General features: G+C 40.9%; 1 protein-coding gene across 1 annotated transcript in view; it reads left to right on the plus strand.

Moving 5' to 3' along the window:
- The window catches only part of TDRD10 (tudor domain containing 10), a 1185287-nt gene that overhangs the window by 917417 nt on the left and 246598 nt on the right, over positions 1-21272 (plus strand). The window contains exon 10 of the mRNA XM_044079377.1: positions 7245-7392. Coding sequence (XP_043935312.1) covers positions 7245-7392 — 148 coding nt within the window. The remainder of the gene's footprint in view (positions 1-7244; positions 7393-21272) is intronic.

The raw sequence follows: 21272 nt of genomic DNA on the forward strand, positions 1-21272 counted from the left end.
AAAACGTAACTATAGCATAAACTAAGAGTTCATTGTTGAATCCAGTGCTACATTTTAATATATGTACTATGATCAGTACAGATTTACTCCCCCCAGAAGTCAAAGATCATGATGATATCTTAACTTGGACATGTTTGTTTCCAGGTTTTATTTTGTTACACTGTAAACTCTGGCTATATTACAACTAAGAAAGTATTTTCTTGCTTCGGTGTCATTAGCATATACAACAGTCACTGTTACCACCACCACCCCCCCCCCCACACACACACACACACACACACACACACAGTCAAAATCTGATTGCATACTTTATAGAGCTATACAGAATAACATGCAGTTTACATCAAGTAATTTTTAAACAGAAAGAACAGAAATATTTTAGGTATAGTTACTTCAGTCCCTTCAGTGCCGTCATAAACATTATTGGCATAAACTGGAGTTTCTGCTTTATGGTTCTCCCATCAGTTTTGCATAGTCAACAAACTTCTTTTTCATCCACTACTTGTAGAATAAATAATAGTTCACATCTAAAATACTTTTAAGTGGGATTGACCTTTGTCTTTGGGGGCAAACATTATTTCTTGTATAGCCTGCTTTGCATCCAGAAATATTGTTGATCTTCCAGAAAAACATATTCTGAAGTCATTTTCCACAAACATTGAAATTTCCATAATTTTTAATACTTTTCCCTTCTCCCAGTTTTGTCAAGCAGCTCTTTCTGTTGGTATTTTATCACCTGTTCTTTTATAGGTCATTTCTGTTGGCCTGATTTGGAGCAAACACAATGTGATCTCTTAACTAATCAAGTTATGTTGTCCTATCTCGCTTTCATGCTTACTGGTTGGGTTCGGAGCCGATCCTCGGCTCCAACTCAGCCAAATACTAAAGCTCGAAGGCTTTCACTTGGCTCATGGGTGAATACCTATCCCATCATCCAGTGCTTTAATTCCCCAGATCTCGTTTTCCACGTAAACAGATTGGAGGTTCTTCATTTTGGCCGTGGCCAAGTGTTGGATTTTTATACTTTATATATTATCCTATAGTGTGGGGTTTTTTTTCACATTTATGATTTGTGTTTTCTTATATATATTTCACCATTTTTGGCTTTGTGGTTGACAGTTGCTTCTTTTCGTCAGGCCATTTTCTCCTATTCCTGTTTAAATTTCCTAACCCGTGTCTTTTAGGGTTTTGTCGTACTTTCTTGTTTGGAGCACTGTTAGAAGTGCTTCCATTCACTGTGTTTATCTGTTACTGTATTCCTTTTCCCTGAACTGGTAATTAGTTAAGCTTGTGCCCGTTTAAGTTAGAGGGCCAAGCGCCTGTTGAAGTTAGAGTGTAAAGCTAACTTCCTTCCCTTCTAGAAAGTTGTTTAAGATTCTTTTTGCAGACTTTCCAAAACTTTATATATATCCACCAGCAAGGAGTCCCGAACGATGAACAGATATGGGAAGCGTTTTTTCATCAGTGACTTTTGCCCTTAGATCGCTGAACTACCCAATGCACTAGACTTCAGAGAGAGCTCCTGAAAGAGATGGGAGGTACTCTTCAAGGTCTCCGATAAGGTATCCTGTCAGCTATCCACCTTAAACTCCGTAGTGAACTCCTCCATGAGACTGATTTCTTAAGCGGCAGATGGAGTGAGTAGGGCAGCGGGTTCAGTAGTTTCCCTATGGAGACACTCCTGGATGTGCTTGTATAACTTTGCGGAATCTTTCAAGTCTACCTTTGTCAACACCCCTTTTAGTGGTTCCTCACTCTTTGGACCAAAAGTCAAAGAGGGTTCCTATAACCTGATCGAACGTTTAGGTTAATGAATACCTAAACATCGATCTGGTAATAACGAAAGTAAAAAAAAATGTGAATGGCCGATTTAACGCAGGGAAAGAATTCCCTTGGCCATTATGCGAATTTTGCCCAACTGTAGAGCGATCTCGGAGTTGGTATATTTAGTTGGGGGTGTGTGGAGAGCACAGCCCCCCATTTCATTTTGAATTATTTTTTTTTTTTTTTTTTTTTGCGGCCAAGGGAATTCATTCCCTATGTTAAATCAGCCATTTGCTGTTTTAATTTGTCAATATTACCGGGTCGACGTTTAGGTATTTGCTAACCTAAATGTTCGATCGGGTAATATAGACACGTCAAAGACACACTCACCAGATGCAAGCAGGAAGGAAAAAACTCTCTCTGCTGTTGGAGTACTTTTTTTGTACCTTCCAGACCCTATCCTAAGGGTCAGAAGGGTGATAAAATCTGGTTCAAAAAATCCCAGGGAGTTTTTCAAGACGAACGAGGTCCCAGGGGTAGAAGGGAAGTAGTAATGGTAGATGTCCACAGGGCAGGGGGGTCCGCAATATCAGGGTGACCATGATTCATTTTGCAGCCGACCCTTCCAGCGCTCCTGAAAGGAGGCCTGCCTGCCCCCCTCTGGAGACAGTCGGGGGGCAGTTATCTTTGTACCTGGAAGACTGGCTAGAGATCACAAAAGACAAGTGGGCACAAAGTATAATATCCAGAGGTTATTACATTCCCTTTTGCCTACCCGTTCTACACGTTAGAAATATCCCAGATGTTCCACCCAGTCAAAGGGAACAGGCAACTAACTGCAGAGATTCAACAGTTGCTGGACAAAAGAGTCATCTAAAGAGTCCCCGCAGACCAAATAGGATTCGGAACTTACTCAGGATTCTTATAGTGCCAAAAAGAACAGAGGACTGGAGACCCATCGTACATCTCAGCAAACTAAACGAATCCGTAAAGAAGTCAAAGTTCCAAATGGTGACATTGCAGTCTATTCTCCCCTTTTTAAGTAAAGACAATTTGATGTGCTCGATAGACCTCCACGATGCGTACTACCATATAAAAATGGACAGGCCATCAAGGAGTCATTTGCACTTCTGGCTGGGAGCCAGTCATTACCAATTCTGAGCTCTACCCTTTGGTCTCACTACAGTGCCGCCCAGAGTGTTCACCAAATGCATGGCAGTTGTCACGGCTCACTTGAGACGACTGGGATTCCAAGTGTTTCCATACCTAGATGACTGGCTTCTGACTGCCACCACCAGGTATCTACTACAACAGGCAAGAGAAGCAACATTACAACTTTGTTCTCACTTGGGGATAACAATAAATTCAGAAAAATCTGCCTTGTTGCCATGTCAGCATATTACATTTATAGGTGCAGATCTCAACACCATCTCCATGATGGCAAAGCAACTGCAGGGAGTCTCTCCACTCAGACAACAGATTTCCAATCTTCTGCCAAGAACCAAAGTGAAAACAGTCTTAAGTTCTAGGAATAATGGCAGCAATGAAAACCCTAGTTCCTCTAGCCAGGAATAATGGCAGCAATGAAAACCCTAGTTCCTCTAGCCAGGAATAATGGCAGCAATGAAAACCCTAGTTCCTCTAGCCAGGATGTACATGAAAATTCTGCAGTGGCTCCTTTTTTCCTCAATGGCCATTTCAAGAACTTCCCATGTCTCACCAGATCAGAATCAGAGTCATGCAAGAAGGATCGACGATGGTGGTTCCTTTCCAGTCAAGTGACGTTAGGTTTCCCCTTTACCCTACAACAACCTGTGGTGACAGTGACCACAGACACCTCCCAGATAGGGTGGGGGGGCTATATCTGGGGAGGACAGTCCAAGGCACATGGCAGGAGCATGAGGCCCATTTGCACATCAGTGTCCTAGAGATGAGAGCAGTACTCTTGGCATTGCAAGCACTTCAGGACTCCTCCATTAGGATCCATTGCAATTCAGACAGACAACATGTCAGTGGTCTGGTACATAAGCAAGGAGGAACCAAATCCTAGCTCCTTTGCCGAGAGGCACTCAGAGTATTCCAATGGGCTACATCTTCCCAATGCTTTCTAGTAGTAATGCACATTCCGGGGAAATCCAATGTGATAGAAGACAGGCTCAGCAGGGAAATACTCATGCCTCACGAGTGGCCCCTAAATCGAGATAGTGGAGATTATTTTCTGGAAATGGGGCCAGCCTTGCTGTGATTTCTTTGCAAAACCCATGAATGCTAAATATAGCAGGTATTTTGCCCTAGTCCCCCCCTCCGGGGGAGTCACCAAGGAATGCACTTGTACATGATTGGCCCCCGGGACTTCTTTATGCATTTCCCTCATTTCCTCTAATACCCAAAGTCATACAGAAAGCCAAGTCATTGGGAAGCAGGCTAATTCTCATTGCCCCCCATATTGGTCTCATCAGATTTGGTTTCCTTTCCTCTGACCTCATCTTCAGGAGAAGCCGTGGGTTCTGGACTCAGTTCCAGATCTTCTGACTCGTACATCAGGAACACCCCACCCCTCCCTCCAAACCCTCAAATTGACAGTACGGCTGCTGCAGTTCCAAGTTTAGTCAGGCTTCATAATTTCACACCGGCAGTAAAGCATATCTTAGTATCTTCACACAAGGCTTCAACCAGGAAGTTATATTCCAGTAAATGGAGGAGGTTCTCATACTGGGCCGCAACAGATGACATTGATCCTTTCTTTGCCCCAGTCAGCTCTATTCTTGAATTCCTGGCAGAGCTCTTTCAACAAGGTTCTGCTGCAGCTACTATTAAAGTCCAGTTAGCTGCAATTTGTAATTTTCATATAGGTGACTGGACTCTTAACTTGATGTCAAATAGATTGTGCAAAGCATTTTTAAAAGGTACGTGCTTATTATGACCTCTATTATCATGGGATTTTAATTTTGTTCTATCATATCTAAAATTACCTCCCTTTGAGCCCTCATCGACATGTGACCTCAAATTTCTGTCATGGAAAACAATTTTATTAGTGGCCATTACTTCTGCAGGAGAGTCTCAGAATTGCAAGCCCTATCAGTCAAACCTCCTTACTTGATCTTCCATAAGGATAGAGTATCTCTTTGAACTTAACCCATCCTTTTTGCATAAAGTGTGTTCTCAAACTAATCTAAACCAATCTGTTGAGCTGCCAGTGTTTTTTCCCAGTCATGGCAACAAGGCAAGAATACAAGCTCCACCAATTAGATGTGCACAGACAACTCTACTTATATTTACAAAGAACCAAAGATTTTAGGAAAACTGATCAATTGTTTATTTCCTTTTCAGAAGCAAAAAAAAGGTATGCCTGTTTTTAAGGTCACACTCAAACTGCCTTTCAAGTTGCATCACCTTTATCTACAGTACTAATAACAGAGAGCTACCATTCACGGTCAAGGGACAGTCTACAAGGGCTACAGGCAACATCATTTGCCTATCTAGCTAAACTATCAGTGGACAGTATTTATGCTGCTGCTACATGGGCAAGGCCCCATACCTTTATCACTCATTACAAAGTGGATTTGGCCTCCAGGGAAAGAGCCTCCTTTGGTTCCACTGTGCTGAAAGGTGTACTCCCATGAGCCACCCAGGAAATGTGCTAAGGACGCTGTCCCAACCAGTACATAACTTTTTCCCTATGGAAAACCAGTCCAGCTGTTTATTTGTAGTTTCATAAAAATGAATGCATTGTGTTCCTTTCAGTTCTTTGATACAGCAAAAAGATCTCAGATTTTCTCTTCATGGCTCTGCCGTTTAGCCCTGATAATTTTGAAACCTTTCATCATCTTGTAAACCCTTATGTTCAGTCAGTTTTTTCTTCATTTGAGTGTCTAATTTCTGCAGTTATTATTCTCATCTGAATAATTACTTGAAGTTTCTTCTACTTTTTTCCAGCAATTTGGCATTTTACTTTATGTATTTCTCCAGTGTCTAACTTATTTTAAATGCTTCTAAATGCATTTAATTTATTTTTCCCTTTAAATTACTGGAAACCATGTCACATACTAAAGCTGAAACTTGAACTGGTTTTTGCTGAACAGTTGTAGTTTTCTTTCCAGACAGAGGTGTTTTCTCCCTTTCTAGTTGAGTTTTCACTTACTTTTTCCAGAGTTGTTCCTTGTGTGCATGTAGTCAGTATAGTAATTGGTCGCTAAGCAAATTTTACCCAAACTGAAAATTTTTACTGGCTTTTCCAAAAAATTCTTGATTTTTACACTGGGAGAGCTCTAGTCAGCATGTTACTTAGTATGCAACCATCTTGGAAACAGAGTCCTTGACGTATTCCAGGAAGGTCTTCTGGGAACTATGTTCCAGTGATAAAAGGATGAACCAGGCCATATTAGTTTTTAAAGTTGGGTATTTACCATAATAGTAGACCTGCATGGTCGTGGTTTGTCGTTCTCAACATCCCCACCCAACTTTGTGCAGCCTTGCAGAGGGGGAGGGTCTTCTGTTGGATACTGTTTTCTTTAGTCTACTTCGAGTGTTTGTGTTGTGCTCTGCTTTCAAGCGGCTTACTCTAGATCTAGAAAATGATAGCAGTGAACAAGGCCTTATTGGTACTGAGAGGATAATAAACTCAAGCCTGTAAGTTTTATTGTTAATAAGCACACTGAAAGTTTTTTCAGTCCTAGAAGTTATGAAGGATGAACCACAGCCATGCAGTTTGTAACATTACATTACTCTTCAGACCTGTATAATTTTTTTCTTTGTCAGTATCAGCTCATGTTGTCAGAATTGGGGATCATATGGCCAGCTGCAGCCTTTTAGTCAAGCACAGAGGTGCCACAGTATCTGTCATTGAGGGTGTTTGTAGGAGTTAGAGATGGAAGACCTTGCCTTGAGATCTCTGACATATTTCAAATGTATACCTACTACAGAGGGCTGTTCATATGGTTATCTGAAATGCTGAGTAGTGTGATATCTGTTTATGCAACGTTTTTCATTATGGTGTTTCACGAAACAGAGACGTAATATGCTGTGCCTTTTTCCCCCTTTTGGGCAGTAAAGAACTGATCCCCTCCCCCTCTCTTTCTCTCTCTCTCTCTATATATATATATATATATATATATATATATATATATATATATATATATATATATATATATATATATATGTATGTGTGTGTATATATATATATATATATATATGTATATATATGTGTGTGTGTGTATGTACATATATACAATACTTACAAATTGTGTTCTTTATGGTAATGCATTAATTATAAGATGCCTAGCTATGCAGAACTTTCTAGCTGAATTGTATAGTTTGCTTTGTTTCTGAATCTTGTGAATTACAGGTTGTGTATGGATTAAGTAAGTCTATGTGAAATCACCTATCCACTGCTGCATGTTGTATTAAACTGCATACATTTCACTGCAAGAATTTTAGACTGTAGGTCCTCAGCAGACTTTTTTTTTCTCCCTGGACACTAGGAGCGCTTTATTGTTGCAAATGCTCAAAGACTGCTTTCTGGATCTAAACTGGATGGCATCTGTAACGAAGCCAATTGGTAAAGCAGTAGTAGTGGTTACTGATACTGTGCCTAAGACCCCATTCTTCTGGGCTATACATCGATCTGAGGTATGAATACACATGCAAGATATTGGAGCTAATAATGTGACTGTGATGGTGGGGAGGCTCTGATATTTTCTGAGTAGCTGTACAGTGGCAGCATGTTTGTGATGAGTTATTTGTTCAGAGAAGGCAAAGTGTTCACAAGGTTTTTACAGCTTGAAAAAAAGATGCAAGCACTAAATTTTATATACTTTTTAAAACTATTAAGGTAGACTTTGTATATAATATGGAGTATACCATTTTCTTTGATAACATGAACTTTACAGTACAGTTTCCTGAGGATGGTTGTCATAGCTGTGCAATGTTGATTTTTTTTCCAGTATCTGAAAATGGAACAGCGTATGTATACAAATATATATGCTTTGAAAGGTTTGTTACCATTGAGCTTAAGACTCACCAGGGCCATCTTATTTCCCCTGTGGTCATTGGGTGCTGCATGGATAGAGCAAGAGCTGAGAGCCTGCCAAGCCTGTCACAGTGTGGGTGGATTGGTATTTGGTATAACTTTTGTCTTCTGTGTGTAGTTATGTACTGTTGCAGGACTCATGCTACACAACTTTGGGTACATACATCTCATTCAGGGAGCTCTGCATGATGTTCATAATGTACAGTAGAAGCCCTGAAATGGGATTTTGACTGTATCCTCCAAAACTGTCTACATCAGCACTTTATCTCCCAATCATAAATATCAGAGAACTCGCCATTTTCTTCTTTGGTGGTGGTGAGGTTGACCTCTTGAGCCGAATTGTTTATATACTTAATACTGTTTGAGTTAAATATTGAATATTTAATATATTACATTTATAGTAAATTTAATATATTAAATCTTTTTTCTGATTTTTGTTACTGAGGGTCACTTGCCTGTGATGAATAAAGGCTTGTTACTTTGGAACACTACCTGGGTTTCATGATTTTTGGGAATTATTTTGACTGAGCTTATCAATGAAATTTTAAGACCACCAGATTCCCTATTTTTTCCTCAACACTCGTGGTTTTGAGGTTGAAACTAGGCAAGTTCCTATGCTTGTTCATTTTTATATTTAATACTATTTTACCAAATTACAAAATAGCTTAAATCTTAATTGAACTCCAGTATGTCAAACGCATGAGAATGTCATTGATCTTCATCCTCTGAGCAGCTTTCAATGTTCAAGCTGTTGGAAAAAAGTAATCCTAGTACCTTGAGAAAAGACCATACAGGTATATCTGATGCCTAGTTTTCATATTCCTGCAGATACAATACCCCTATCTCCATAATTAAGGATAGTGTCCGATAGTTCACAAAACAGGTTGCTAATTCATGGGAGTGAAAAATCATGGGGTATTAACCCTAACTCTCTGATCTAAAAATATTTTATGAATGCCAGGAGTCCAGGAACCAAAATACTTAAAACTGTTGATATTGCTTTCAGATTTATCATCCAGACCTTGTTGATTTAGCAGAACTTGGGCTCCAGCTTTGTGAAGATGTGATTTCCATTTTCTCAGTCTATATTCAGGCTTGGTAGGATGGGCAAGAATGGAGGATAGAGGTGTAGGTACGTACAGTATAGAATAAGCAGTAGAACTTTCAGAAAGTGGAGCTTGAAGCTATATGTGACCCTTGGATGTAATTAGTGCTATTCTGCTAAGCACAAATGCACAAGTATGGTGAAAATGATTCACTTTTCCAGGGTTATGTAGCTTCATATGCACCACAACTGACCCTTTGGGAGACATCTGTCTAGTATGAGTCAGTTTATTAAAAAGACCACCAGAGGAAGTAGCATTGTAGATTGTCTTGTCTTGTCAGTAGCTTTGTGAGTGTGACGTGTTTGAATCCCTTGGTATCCTAAGTACCATATTTGAAGTATAGACTTGATTAATTGGAGCCTTCATAGACGGATGCTGCCACGTGCATAGCTAGATAATAAAATGTTGACATCCTGTCTTAAGTATAGAAAAAGTCTTGTGCAGACCTTAAATTGTCAAGCATCTGGTTCATATTTAAAAACTTGTTTTGGGTCACCACACTAAAATTTAAAACCTACTTTGGGGAAAATGATGAAGATATTGCTCTTAACGTCAAGAAAATCGTGTTAGCCATTGTTTAAAGACATTGCCATGTTAAATTGCACTTCAGAACTGTTTCTGTATCTGGCTGGGAGGCTTTCACTGTGTGCGTTTCTGGTGGGATTTAGAAAGATTATGCTTCATGGGCTCCACGTAGCTTATGGTGCCTCGTAAAGTACTTGATGTAAATTAGAAAATTATAGTGAAACACATGCTGTTTACTATTACTGAGTATGTTACTGTGTATAAAACATGCAAATGTTTAATTTACTCTTAAAAATAATTTAGATTACTAAAGTTACATAATGCAGAGGGTTGGAGGGTGGCATAAAGTAGTTAAATGTAAGGGACAGTTTTGCTATTGTTCTAATTTCCAAAGCTAGCATCTCCTTTACTAAGCAGGCAGAAGTATCCTCCCCTACCATAAGAAAGACTGCCGCTGAAATCAGAAGTGGTGGTGTTTCACTGTTGGCCCATTAAGGTAATGGTGAGGACATCATTGGTGATCTTTTTAAGGGTGGATAGCTATTCATTAACTGGTATCATTAAGACCAACTAGGCCAAAGGACCTGATGATCGTATCTTATTTCAGAATTGTCATGTGCTTTTATATTCTCCTGCTAAGTTTACTGCTAAAGAAGAAGCAGTCTGCTAGTACTACAGTAAATTATCAGTTCACATTGAATAATGTAATTTACAAAAATGTTATGATTTCTGAAACCTGTGTGGAAGATGCATGTTTTGCTTGGATATATAAAAAAATCAGTAGTTATTAATGAAGCAAGTCCTATACCAGGAAGTGATAGGCACATCGTAAGTGATGCTGATAGTGTCTGTGTCGTAGCCCTAAAGAATTGAATTTCCACCAGCACAGAAAAACATAGATGGAGGCTAGCCTGCAACATGCACATTTGTTGTAATGCCTGGCAGAACAAGATATGGTTAAGGTTAGAGTTACTGAGTAATAATATACCAGACTGTGGATCTTTTTTTAGCTAGATCACATCTTCAGCCCACCCAGTCTGCAGTCTGTCTGTTTTATACTTAGTATAGCTTTTACCAGACAGAAAGGTAGAAGAGCCATCAGAAAAATGTGGAAGAGAAAACGGTCTTTTTTAATCCTCTTTTATGGAGCAGCTGGTGGTGTTTCACTTTTTTCAAACTTATCCACTTTAGAAGAATTTTGGCAGGAAGACTGACCTTTGTTAGTGTAATTGTGCTTACGTTGTCGCTGTAATTCCCTTTGCCATCTTTAATATGACAAGTCATATACTGGACTGATTTTCACTGAAACCAAACATTACCAGATTTAGTTAACCTAAGTACGTAGTCCAGGCAAGCAGGAAATCGCATGAAGGCTGATCTTCCTCACCTTTGAGTGTTTGAGAGTACAAAATGGAATTTTCTGTCTACACCCCTGTGTGGGGCTTTCACCCCATTGCAAAAATATTTTTAAGGTGTATCAGTGACTTTTCAAAGTTCTTCATTAGATCACTGTTACAGTAACCATTACAGTATGGGATGTATCCTGCCAAGGATGCTATATGTTTGGCCAGTCTGTAAAACTTCGGGCTACTTCCTCACATCTGCCCTTAGCAAAAGAGTATCTGCTAGTACAAGAAAGATTTACAGACACACAAAACTCAGAATTTTCTTGCCATTAGTACACCCCTGCAGAGTTTCATTATCTTTGCTTCTAGTAGTACTGGTGGTTGACTTCAGCAACTTATTCTTCAGGCAGATAAGCACCCCCATTAGGTCCCTTCTCTTTTGTGTAGAGATTTACATAAAGTCTTAGCATATGTCTTTCAGAAAAGGCTAGTGTAGTTGTGGGTACCAAGTCATGTCAGGTTATGTCCTATTTGCCTTCCTTTCACACAGAAAAAAACAGCTGGGAGTAAACTAAATGCCCATTGTTTTTTGAAAACCGATGTCTGAGAGACTTGGCATGAGCTGCCATGTTGATGGAATCCCTGGCAGCAGACTTTCCCCTTCAGGCCATGAAAAGAAATTGTGAGGTAAGTGATGGAATCAGCGAGTCCACCTCTTTGATACACTTTGTGGTTAATTCTGCTGGCACACTCCTGTAGCTCTTGGGACTGTCAGTTTGTTTCTGAAACCTGTTAGCAAAATCCCCTTTGGATGCTGCTATAGCCCAGGACCCTCACACATATGAATAAACCATTTGTCCAGCAAGTTCTACCATGAAAGTATTGAATGAGTGATGCACACATCAAATGCTGGTGAAGAGAGGACATTGACAGGTTGCTAGTGGAAGTTAGACATATGGTTTCAGTTTTGAAGACCATGCTTCTGGACAGCCCCAAAAAGCATCCTCCTGCCCTCCTTTCTCAAAAGGGGAGTCAGAATGACTGGGTCCCCTTTTATTTGTTACTACCTCCTCTACTCATATGAAGGAAGAGTTTTTTTTTTTCTGAAGATGAAATGTTGTCAGAATCTGATCACAAAAGACTGGATTATTCTTCCCAGATATTGCCCCACACACACCTTGCAATTCTTGAGTCAGATTATATCCTTTGGATTATCCAAATGAGAATATTTTTCTTCTGGTGATAGTTTCAAAAATTAAGAACTTTTCCAATTGGGAGGGGAAATAGCTGTCTGATTCGCAGAAGATGTTTGATAAACTCCTCAACATGGACTCCCCTAAACACATGGCTATCCCTCCACCCTTGAGTGCCTCGGAGGATACTTTTTTCTGTTGCACCTTTATCACCAGATTAATAACCCACTGCTTCCAAAAATCCTTTTATAAGGCCCCCTGTGCTGACCTTGTCATTGTTTCTTTATATCCAGAGAGAGGTGTCAAAACATTGTCTTCTGCTAACTCTGACCTTAATGACGAGAACATCAGAGGTTTTGATAGATTTGGCAAGAAAGTGTATATTTCTGCTGCAGCTTTCAAATTGCCAAACTTATATGCCTGAGTATCTCTTGTCCATTTTTGCTAATATGCAACAATCTTTAGATAACCTTTGTAATTCTGAATTTGAATCCAGTCTTAAGAAATGGCAATTTCAACATCTCTGGTTACTAAACTTGCAATGAATTATGTATAAGACTCTGGATGCTGTTTCTAGGGCTTCTGATACTGGGACAGACATGAGAAGAATGGCCTGGGTAAGACTTCATATTTCTCCAGAAGACAAAAGAACAACCACTAAATGCTTACCTGAAAAAGGCCCTTTTTTGTTGTACTTGCTCTGCTGAGGTTGGGGGGGGGGGTGAATAGAGAGCAAACTAATGCAAGAGGTTATAAGCAAACTTTCTTATATGCCATTCCTAAATACTGGAAAAACTAACCTTCTAATCCAGGGCCATTTTTTCGAAAACTCTTCGTCAGCCCAGCTAAAATTTTCCAAATAGTTCAAAAATTCAAACCACCCAGCAAAACAAGGACAAGTAGAACAAAATGACCAAGACCAGTGTAAGAAAAGCACTAATTTAATGAACGCACAAACTCTCTAGTGCCTCTGCATACAAGCCTTCCAGGAGATACCAACAAAAAAAGACACCTTATTTGCATTAGTATCAATTAAACAATCAAGCAATCATTCAATAAAATTTATATAAAACTTTCCCATTATAGAAGATACTTCCAGTTGCATTCCTGATTCAGACCAGCAAGTGTCATAGTATTGTATTTCAAAATAAAAACAGTTTTGTTATGTAGCAACTTATTCAAATGAATAACATTAGCAGCTTTTATTTGTTCTAAAATACAACCCCTTAGATCTGTATAACCCCCCCCCCGTACAGAATTAAAGTGACAAGCAATGGGGTTTTCCTCTTTCTTGTTTTTAATATCTCTAATGTGTTCCTGCAACCTGATTTTAAAAGACCTCTTACTTTCACCAATATAAAAGAGGTTGCAGTGACACTTTAACACATAAACCACACCCAATGTATTACAAGTATATTCCGCTACCGGCTTAAGTTTCTGACCATTAATTCTCTCAAAGGATCTGGTTATATAAGGACAAATAGAGCAACCCCCACATGCCCAAGTTCCCAATCTACTAATGCTATTACTATAGTTTTCTTTTGGTATAGAAAATTTCCCATGTGCTAACATATCTCTTAAACTACGTCCCCTCTTAAAATAATATTAAATATTAAACATTCAGTGGGTTTGGAGGCACTTAGATTTTTTTCTAGGTGATAGTCTGGTTGTTTGTTATTGAGTTGAATTATTTTAGAGTAGTTATCAATTTTATTTTTTAGTTTAATCAAGTTATTTACCATCAAATTCAAGGTACAGCAATGGGAGCTTCTTTTGCTCCCATATATGCTAACCTGGTTATGGGATTATTTGAAGTAGATTTTATGTATAGGTTAGATTTTTTTTAGAAAACATGATGTGAAGTTGTTAAATCTCGCCGTTTATTCTCACTGATGGGTTCGGAGCCAATCCTCTGCTCCAACACGGCCGATAGCAAAGCTCAAGGTTTGCCAGTAGCTCGAGACCAAGCCCCTTATCCCACAATGCACTGCTGGAATTGCCTCAGATCTAGTTTGCCACGGCAAGAGAGAGATCTCGGTGATCCAGTTAGCTCGGACCATTTTTTCTACTCTTTTTGAGAGATTATTCTTCTTTAGTGTGTGTGTGTGTGTGTGTGTGTGTGTGTGTGTGTGTGTGTGTGTGTGTGTGTGTGTTTCTTGTTAAAAATAATAGTTTAAAGTAGGTTAGATTGTAGAGAATTAGTGCCCTGTGTTGGCTTAGTTTTACTTAGTGTTGGGCCCTTTCTTAGCCCTATTTAGTTTTACAGTTTTTACTTATTAGTATATTGTTTAGTGTGGGCTTAGTTAGCCCTGTATTTAACCTTTACAGGTTAATTTTGTGGTGTCTCTTTATAATATGTCTGATGAGAGAGAAAAGTCTCACCCCAAATCGGGGTTTAAGAAATGTCCAGATTGTGGACAGAAAATGTCCGTCGCGGACGGACATGTCCAATGTGTTTACTGTCTGGGGGCTAAACACCTCCAAGACTCCTGCAGTATTTGCCACTCTTTTTCATCTGATATGGATCGGCTAATGCAGAAGCTTCTACGGGCACCAGGACGTGTTAAATTGTTGTCGGCCCCGACTACTTCGGAGCCAAAGATCATTGAACCGGACTTGAGTACTCCGACGAGCCGTACTGGACTCTCAGAGCCGAAGGAATCCAAACCGATAGTTGTCGAACCTATGGAACCGAGACCCACACTGGTGTTATCGGTTTCATCTACTTGGACATCCTCGGCACCGACCGAGGACGCTAGGAGCCGACACTCTGCTGTGGGGTCCAGGGAGGATAGTCGGACAGATTTGTCAGTGCCGACTCTTCCTCTCGGGGCTTCGGCTCGGATGAGCTCAGCTCATACCTCCGGCTCGGAGCCCATGGTTTCAGTGCAGGAGGATCCGATGGTCCCTCCGGATCTGTCTACCCCTTCTCGTCAGAGCCATGGTGCTTTCGATGCCATGAGGAGAGTCCTGTCTCCTAAGACATCGTCTGCATCAGTTCAGGCTTCCTTCTCCCCTCAAGCTCCTGTGTCCGCTTTTACGTCTACCGGTCCCCCTAAGCGTAGAGACTCCGAATCTCAAGTGGCCCCACAGGGTGTCCCCTGCTCTTCCGGGACCTCCCCAGAGATCCCCACTGAGGAGATACCCAAGAAGAGACTGTGCAAGAGGAGGCGTTTAGACTCCCCACAGGAGTCTTTGACATCCGACACGGACTTGGAGTCAGAAGGGTCCCCTCGATCCCCCCTCTGAGGATATCTCCTTTGCGGCCTGTTCTCCAACTTTGTTGGAAAGTATGGAATAAACAACCCTCAGATATCTCATCCCAGACCTTTCCCCCACTTTTTAAATGCATCTAAACAGTACCTCAATAAAAATGGCTTTGTCCTTGTACTAACTAGACTCACTCTTTCTTTTCTTTACTTTTCTTCTTCCCTATTTTTTTCTCTCTACACCCCTTTCAGCTTTTCTTTACCTCTCATTACACTTTATTTGATTCTTTGTATTGTAATGATTATTGTGATATGCACATCACGTAGGTTGTAGTTTGTATTTTTTGGTTTTAAGATTGTAATTTGCAATTTCCTGGAAAAAAAATACTATTTGGTTTACTGTTAGCTTTATATTTGTTATTACTTCTATTGTAACTCCTCCTTAAACCTTGTAATAATTACTGGAGCTTTTCTCCCCGGTCTTCTACAGAAAATGGACATATATCCAGATAGACTAGCCCGGTCAACAAATGTAAAATAAAATAAATAAATAAAATTAGAGATCCTTAGAGGGGCAATTGACAGTCCAAAACCCCTATTGAGGACGAGTCAGTGCTCTTGAAGGCTTTTGGGTCTCAACCTTCCACTTCTTGGGTGTCTCCGCCTTACGATGAGCTCATGGAGCTGATCTCTCTTAAGGCGTGGGAGTCACCGGAGGCCATGGAACCTGTCCCTCGGAAGCTGAATAAGTTTTCTGCCCCGGTGGACAAAGCCTTTTTGACCAAAGGAGTGCCTGTTGATGCCATGGTGGTAGCTGCAGCCACCAAAAAGAAGTATCTGAAACATCCACATCTGTCCATCCTCCTAACAGAGATTCTAGGATCATGGATAGATATGGGAAACGCATGTTTAGTTCAGCGACTTTTTCTCTGCGATCGCTGAACTATTTAACCTATTTTATGAGACTGCAAAGAGATCTGCTGAAAGAGCTAGGAGATGCTCTCCAGGGTACGGTAGCTGCAGGGGTTGCCAACAAAGTCAACACATAGCTCGCTACCCTAAACTCTGTTGTAAACTTGTCCATGCATCTCATATCTAACGCAGCTGATGGTTCGAGTAGAGCCGCTAGTTCAGGCATTGCTCTGCGGAGACCAGCCTGGATGCATCTCTGTTCCTTTGCAGAACCCTTTAAGTCTTCCTTTATCAACACCCCATTTGATGGCTCATCACTCTTTGGGCCTAAAGTAAAGGAAACTTTAACCAGGTGTGAGCAGGAAAGCAAGACCCTATCTGCCGTTGGAGTCCGTTTTTCTACCCCTACTCGACCCTACCCCAAGAGCCGTAGGGGAGGGAAAATGTGGTTCGAAAAAGTACAAGGAGCCTTTCAGGACACATGTGGAGGAACTCCCTCTAGAGGCAGAGGAGGGGGTTATAAAGGAAGACGCCGCCCACGCGGCAGAGGGGGACCGCAGCAACAGGGTGACAGAAGCCAGTTCTCTGGTCAGCCCTACCAGTGCTCCTGAAAGGGGGCCTGGCTGTTTGGCTCTGGAAGCAGTCGGGGGGTCGCTTGTCTTTGTACCCAGAAGCCTGGCTAAACATAACATCAGATACATGGGTACAAAGCATCATTTCCAGAGGATATTTCATACCGTTCTCTTCCCCTCCTACTCCTGTAAGCAGAATCCCAGATGTTCCACCCAGTCTCAGGGAGCAAGCAATTGTAGAGGTCCAAAAATTGCTAGAAAGAGAGTCATCCAACCAGTCCCAACTGACCAAGTTGGATTCGGAACTTACTCAAGATTCTTTTTGGTACCAAAGAAAACAGGGGACTGGAGACCTATCTTGGACCTCAGCAGACTCAACCAATTTGTAAAGAAAGAGAAGTTCCAAATGGTCACGCTTCAGTCCATTCTTCCCTTCCTAGGGAAAGGCGATTGGATGTGCTCCATAGATCTCAAGGACGCGTACTATCACATAAAGATGAACAGATGCTCCAGGGATCACCTGTGTTTCCGGCTGGGAACCAATCATTACCAGTTTTGAGCCCTGCCCTTTGGTCTCACTACAGCCCCGAGGGTGTTCACCAAATGCATGGCAGTGGTCACAGCTCACCTGAGGTGTCTAGGATTCCAGGTGTTTCCATACCTAGACGATTGGCTCCTCACTGCTACCACCAGGCATCAATTGACTCGGCAACACAATATACTCTGACACTCTGCCATCAGTTAGGCATTACAATCAACTTTATTGCCATCGCAGCATACCATTTTTATAGGAGCAGAGTTAGATACCTCAGCCACCACTCTACGTCTTCCAATCAAAAGAGTCTCACTTCTTCGCCAACACGTCATCTCACTGGTGTCAAAGAACAAAGCTACAGCAGTAGAGGTCTTGAAGGTACTAGGTTTGCTGGCGGCAGCAATCCTGGCTGTACCACTCGCAAGGATGCATATGCGAATCCTTCAATGGCTCCTCTTCGCTCAGTGGTCCTACCAAAAGCTACCGATGCACTACATGATTCTCATCACAGATTCTTGCAAGAGAGAACTTCAGTGGTGGTTGACGTCTCTTCATGTTACAATCAGAAGACTCTTTGTCCCCCCCCCCCCAGTAGCCGCTTTGACCATGGACGCTTCTCTGATGGGGGGGGGGGGCTTTTTCAGGGAAAGACTGCCCAGGGCACATGGAAGGATCAAGAGTTACATCTGCATATCAATGTTCTGAAGTTGAGAGCAGTACTTTCAGGACTCTCTTCCTCTAGGGACAATTGCAAATCAGATGGACAACATGTCAGTGGTCTGGTACTTGGAACAAACAAGGCGGAACCAAGTCTTACCCCCTTTGTCGAGAAGCACTCAGGGTGTGGCAATGGTCTGTGTCGTCCCACCATTTTCTGATAGCAACGCACATCCCGGGGAAATCCAGTGTGATAGTGGACAAGCTAAGCAGTGAAGTACTGTTGCCTCACGAGTGGTCTCCAGTCAACGAGTTGTGGATCTGATTTTCTGCAAATGGGGCCAGCCTTGCTGCGACCTCTTTGCCAGTCTCATCTCTACCAAATGCAGAAGCTACTTTGCCCTAATACCACCTCCAAGACATTCCCTGAGAGACGCACTCGTACACGATTGGCCTCCGGGTCTCCTGTATGCATTCTCACGTATTCCATTGATACCCAAGGTTTTACAGAAAACAAAGTCTCCGGGTCTCCTGTATGCATTCTCACGTATTCCATTGATACCCAAGGTTTTACAGAAAACAAAGTCACTGGGAAGGACAGTTATCCTCATAGCTCCCTACTGGCCTTGACAGATTTGGTTCCCCTTCCTTCACCATCATCTGCTGTAGGATCCATGGATCCTGGACCCAGTTCTGGACATTCTGACACACCCATCAGGGGACCTCCATCCTTCACTGCAGTCCCTAAAACTGACTGCTTGGCTAATCCACTTCCCCCAATTGCCAGGCTTCATTCGCTCTCAGATGATAGAAGACAAATCCTTTTGTCTTCTCACAAGCCATCCACCAGGAAACTATACCGCAATAAGTGGAACAGGTTCTCAATTTGGGCAAATGTACAGAAAATCGACCCTTTCCGAGCTCCTCTGTCGTCCATTTTATAATTTTTGACAAAGATGTTTAAAGAAAGAGCAGCAGCTGCCACAGTTTGAGTCCAGTTAGCCGCCATATCAAATTTCCACCTTGGATTCGATGGGGTGAATGTTATGAGCCATAAGTTATCTAAGGCTTTTCTTAAAGGTGCCTTTCACATGAGACCTCCTGTCAAAATTCCTTATTCTCCCTGGAATTTGAATTTTATGCTGTCTCAAATTATTCTCCCCCCTTTCAAAACAGCATCTTCTTGTGATCTCAAATATTTGTCCTGGAAGACTATATTTCTGGTAGCCACTACTTCTGCCCGCAGTGTGTCAGAACTTCAAGCATTATCTGTTGGGCCTTCTTACATGATTTTCCATGCTGATAGAGTATCTCTCAGAACAAACCCCTCCTTTTTGCCTAAAGCCTGTTCTGAATCCAATATCAATCAGGTCATTGAGCTGCCAGTCTTTTTTCCAAACCACTCTAACAAATTGGAATACATGCTGCACAACCTTGATGTACACAGACAGCTCAGATTTTATCTTGACAGAACTAAGGATATTAGAAAATCAGATCAACTTTTTGTATCCTTTTTGGAGGCCAGAAAAGGTAATCCAGTGGCTAAACAACTTTATCTAAATGGTTATCAGATTGTATATCCTTTGTTTATGCGAATGCAAGCATGCCATTGACACACAAACCTAAGGCTCATTCTACCAGAGCTGTTTCTGCGTCTTCTGCCTTTCAAGCTAAATTGCCCCTTGACAATATTTGTGCTGCAGCCACTTTGGTCTAAGCTTCATACCTTTATCACACATTACAAAGTAGATAAGGCTTCCAGGGACAGGTATTCCTTTGGTTTCATGGTACTGAAAAACGTACTTCCATGAGCCCCCGAAGACTGAGGATGCTAGGGAAGCTACCCATCACTGAGAATAAACGGCGAGATTTAACAACTTCACATAAAGAAGTTATGTACTTACCATAACGTTCCATGCGAGTTGTTTATCTCGCCTTTATTCTCACGTCCCTCCCTCCTGGCTGACAGTTGACTTAAAGGCTAGTACCAACCTGGTTATTCAGTACTACTTCTTCCCCTTCGGGAAGTGCTTCCTTGTAGAAATAAATAAAAGGGTATATATACTAGCAGCAAATAAGATCTAATTCCAGCAGTGCATTGTGGGATAAAGGGCTTGGTCTCGAGCTACTGGCAAACCTTGTGCTTTTCTATCAGCTGTGTCGGAGCCGAGGATCGGCTCCGAACCCATCAGTGAGAATAAAGGCGAGATAAACAACACGCATGGAACATTATGGTAAGTACATAGCGTCTTTATCTTTATTATTATAGGTTTATAGATTTACTTTTTCTATGTAAAGGAGGTAAAGTTCAGCTACAGGATTTTGTTAATCAGTTTAAATACAAAGTGGTTTGGTCTCCAATTTGATGGTATGTAGAGTGGAAATTCAGTTTTTTTTTTGGATATGATTCTAGAAGGTCAAGTTAATGGTAATAAAAGCACAAAAATACATAGGAAATTTAATGAAGGAGGTCACTTTTTGGATGCCTATAGTTGTCATCCTACTTGTGTACTTAATTCTCCATATGGAAGAGAATGAAGGGTCAGTAGACTATGTAGTGAGAAAGAAGCTTTAGGGAAGGAAATACTCAGCAGTTGTGTAATGTTCAAACAAAGGGGGCATAGTATGGATATTAGCTTTAGAGACACTATGTTCAAAAGATAAAAAATATGGCAACTGAAAAGTATCATGGCAACAAAAAGATGTCTAGCTGTTCTGTTAGTGATAGAAAAGTTTTTGTTACATATTTTAATGTATTATCTAATGAAATAATAGATGATATAAAATATTATTGGCCTTTCCTTTTAGAAGGTAGACATAAGGTTGCTAATTTATGGCACATCCCTTTGATTTATTTTAAGAGGGGACATAGCTTAAGAGATGTGCTAGTTCATGGGAAATTTTCTATACCAAAAGAAAACTATAGTAATAGCATTAGTAGATTGGGAACTTGGGCATGTTGGGGGTTGCTCTATTTGCCCTTATATAACCAGATCCTTTGAGAGAATTAATGGTCAGAAATTTAAGCCAGTAGCAGAATATACTTGTAATACATTTGGTGTGGTTTATGTGTTGGTGTCCCTGCAACCTGTTTTATATTGGTGAAAATAAGAGGTCTTTTAAAGTCAGGTTGCATGAACACATTAGAGATATTAAAAACAAGAATGAAGAAAGCCCTACTGCATGTCACTTTAATTCTGTACATGGGGGGTTTATACAGATCTAAGGGGTTGTATTTTAGAATAAATAAAAGCTGCTAATGTTATTCATTTGAAGAATACGTTGCTACATAAGGAAACTGTTTTTATTTTGAAATATAATACTGTGACACTTGCTGATCTGAATCAGGAATGCAACTGGAAGCATCTTTTGTAATGGGAAAGTTTTATATAATTTTAATTGAATGATTGCTTGATTGTTTAATT

The sequence above is a fragment of the Protopterus annectens genome, chromosome 8.part0 (genome assembly GCF_019279795.1).
Source record: "Protopterus annectens isolate FY-2018-M chromosome 8.part0, PAN1.0, whole genome shotgun sequence".
NCBI lineage: Eukaryota > Metazoa > Chordata > Ceratodontiformes > Protopteridae > Protopterus > Protopterus annectens.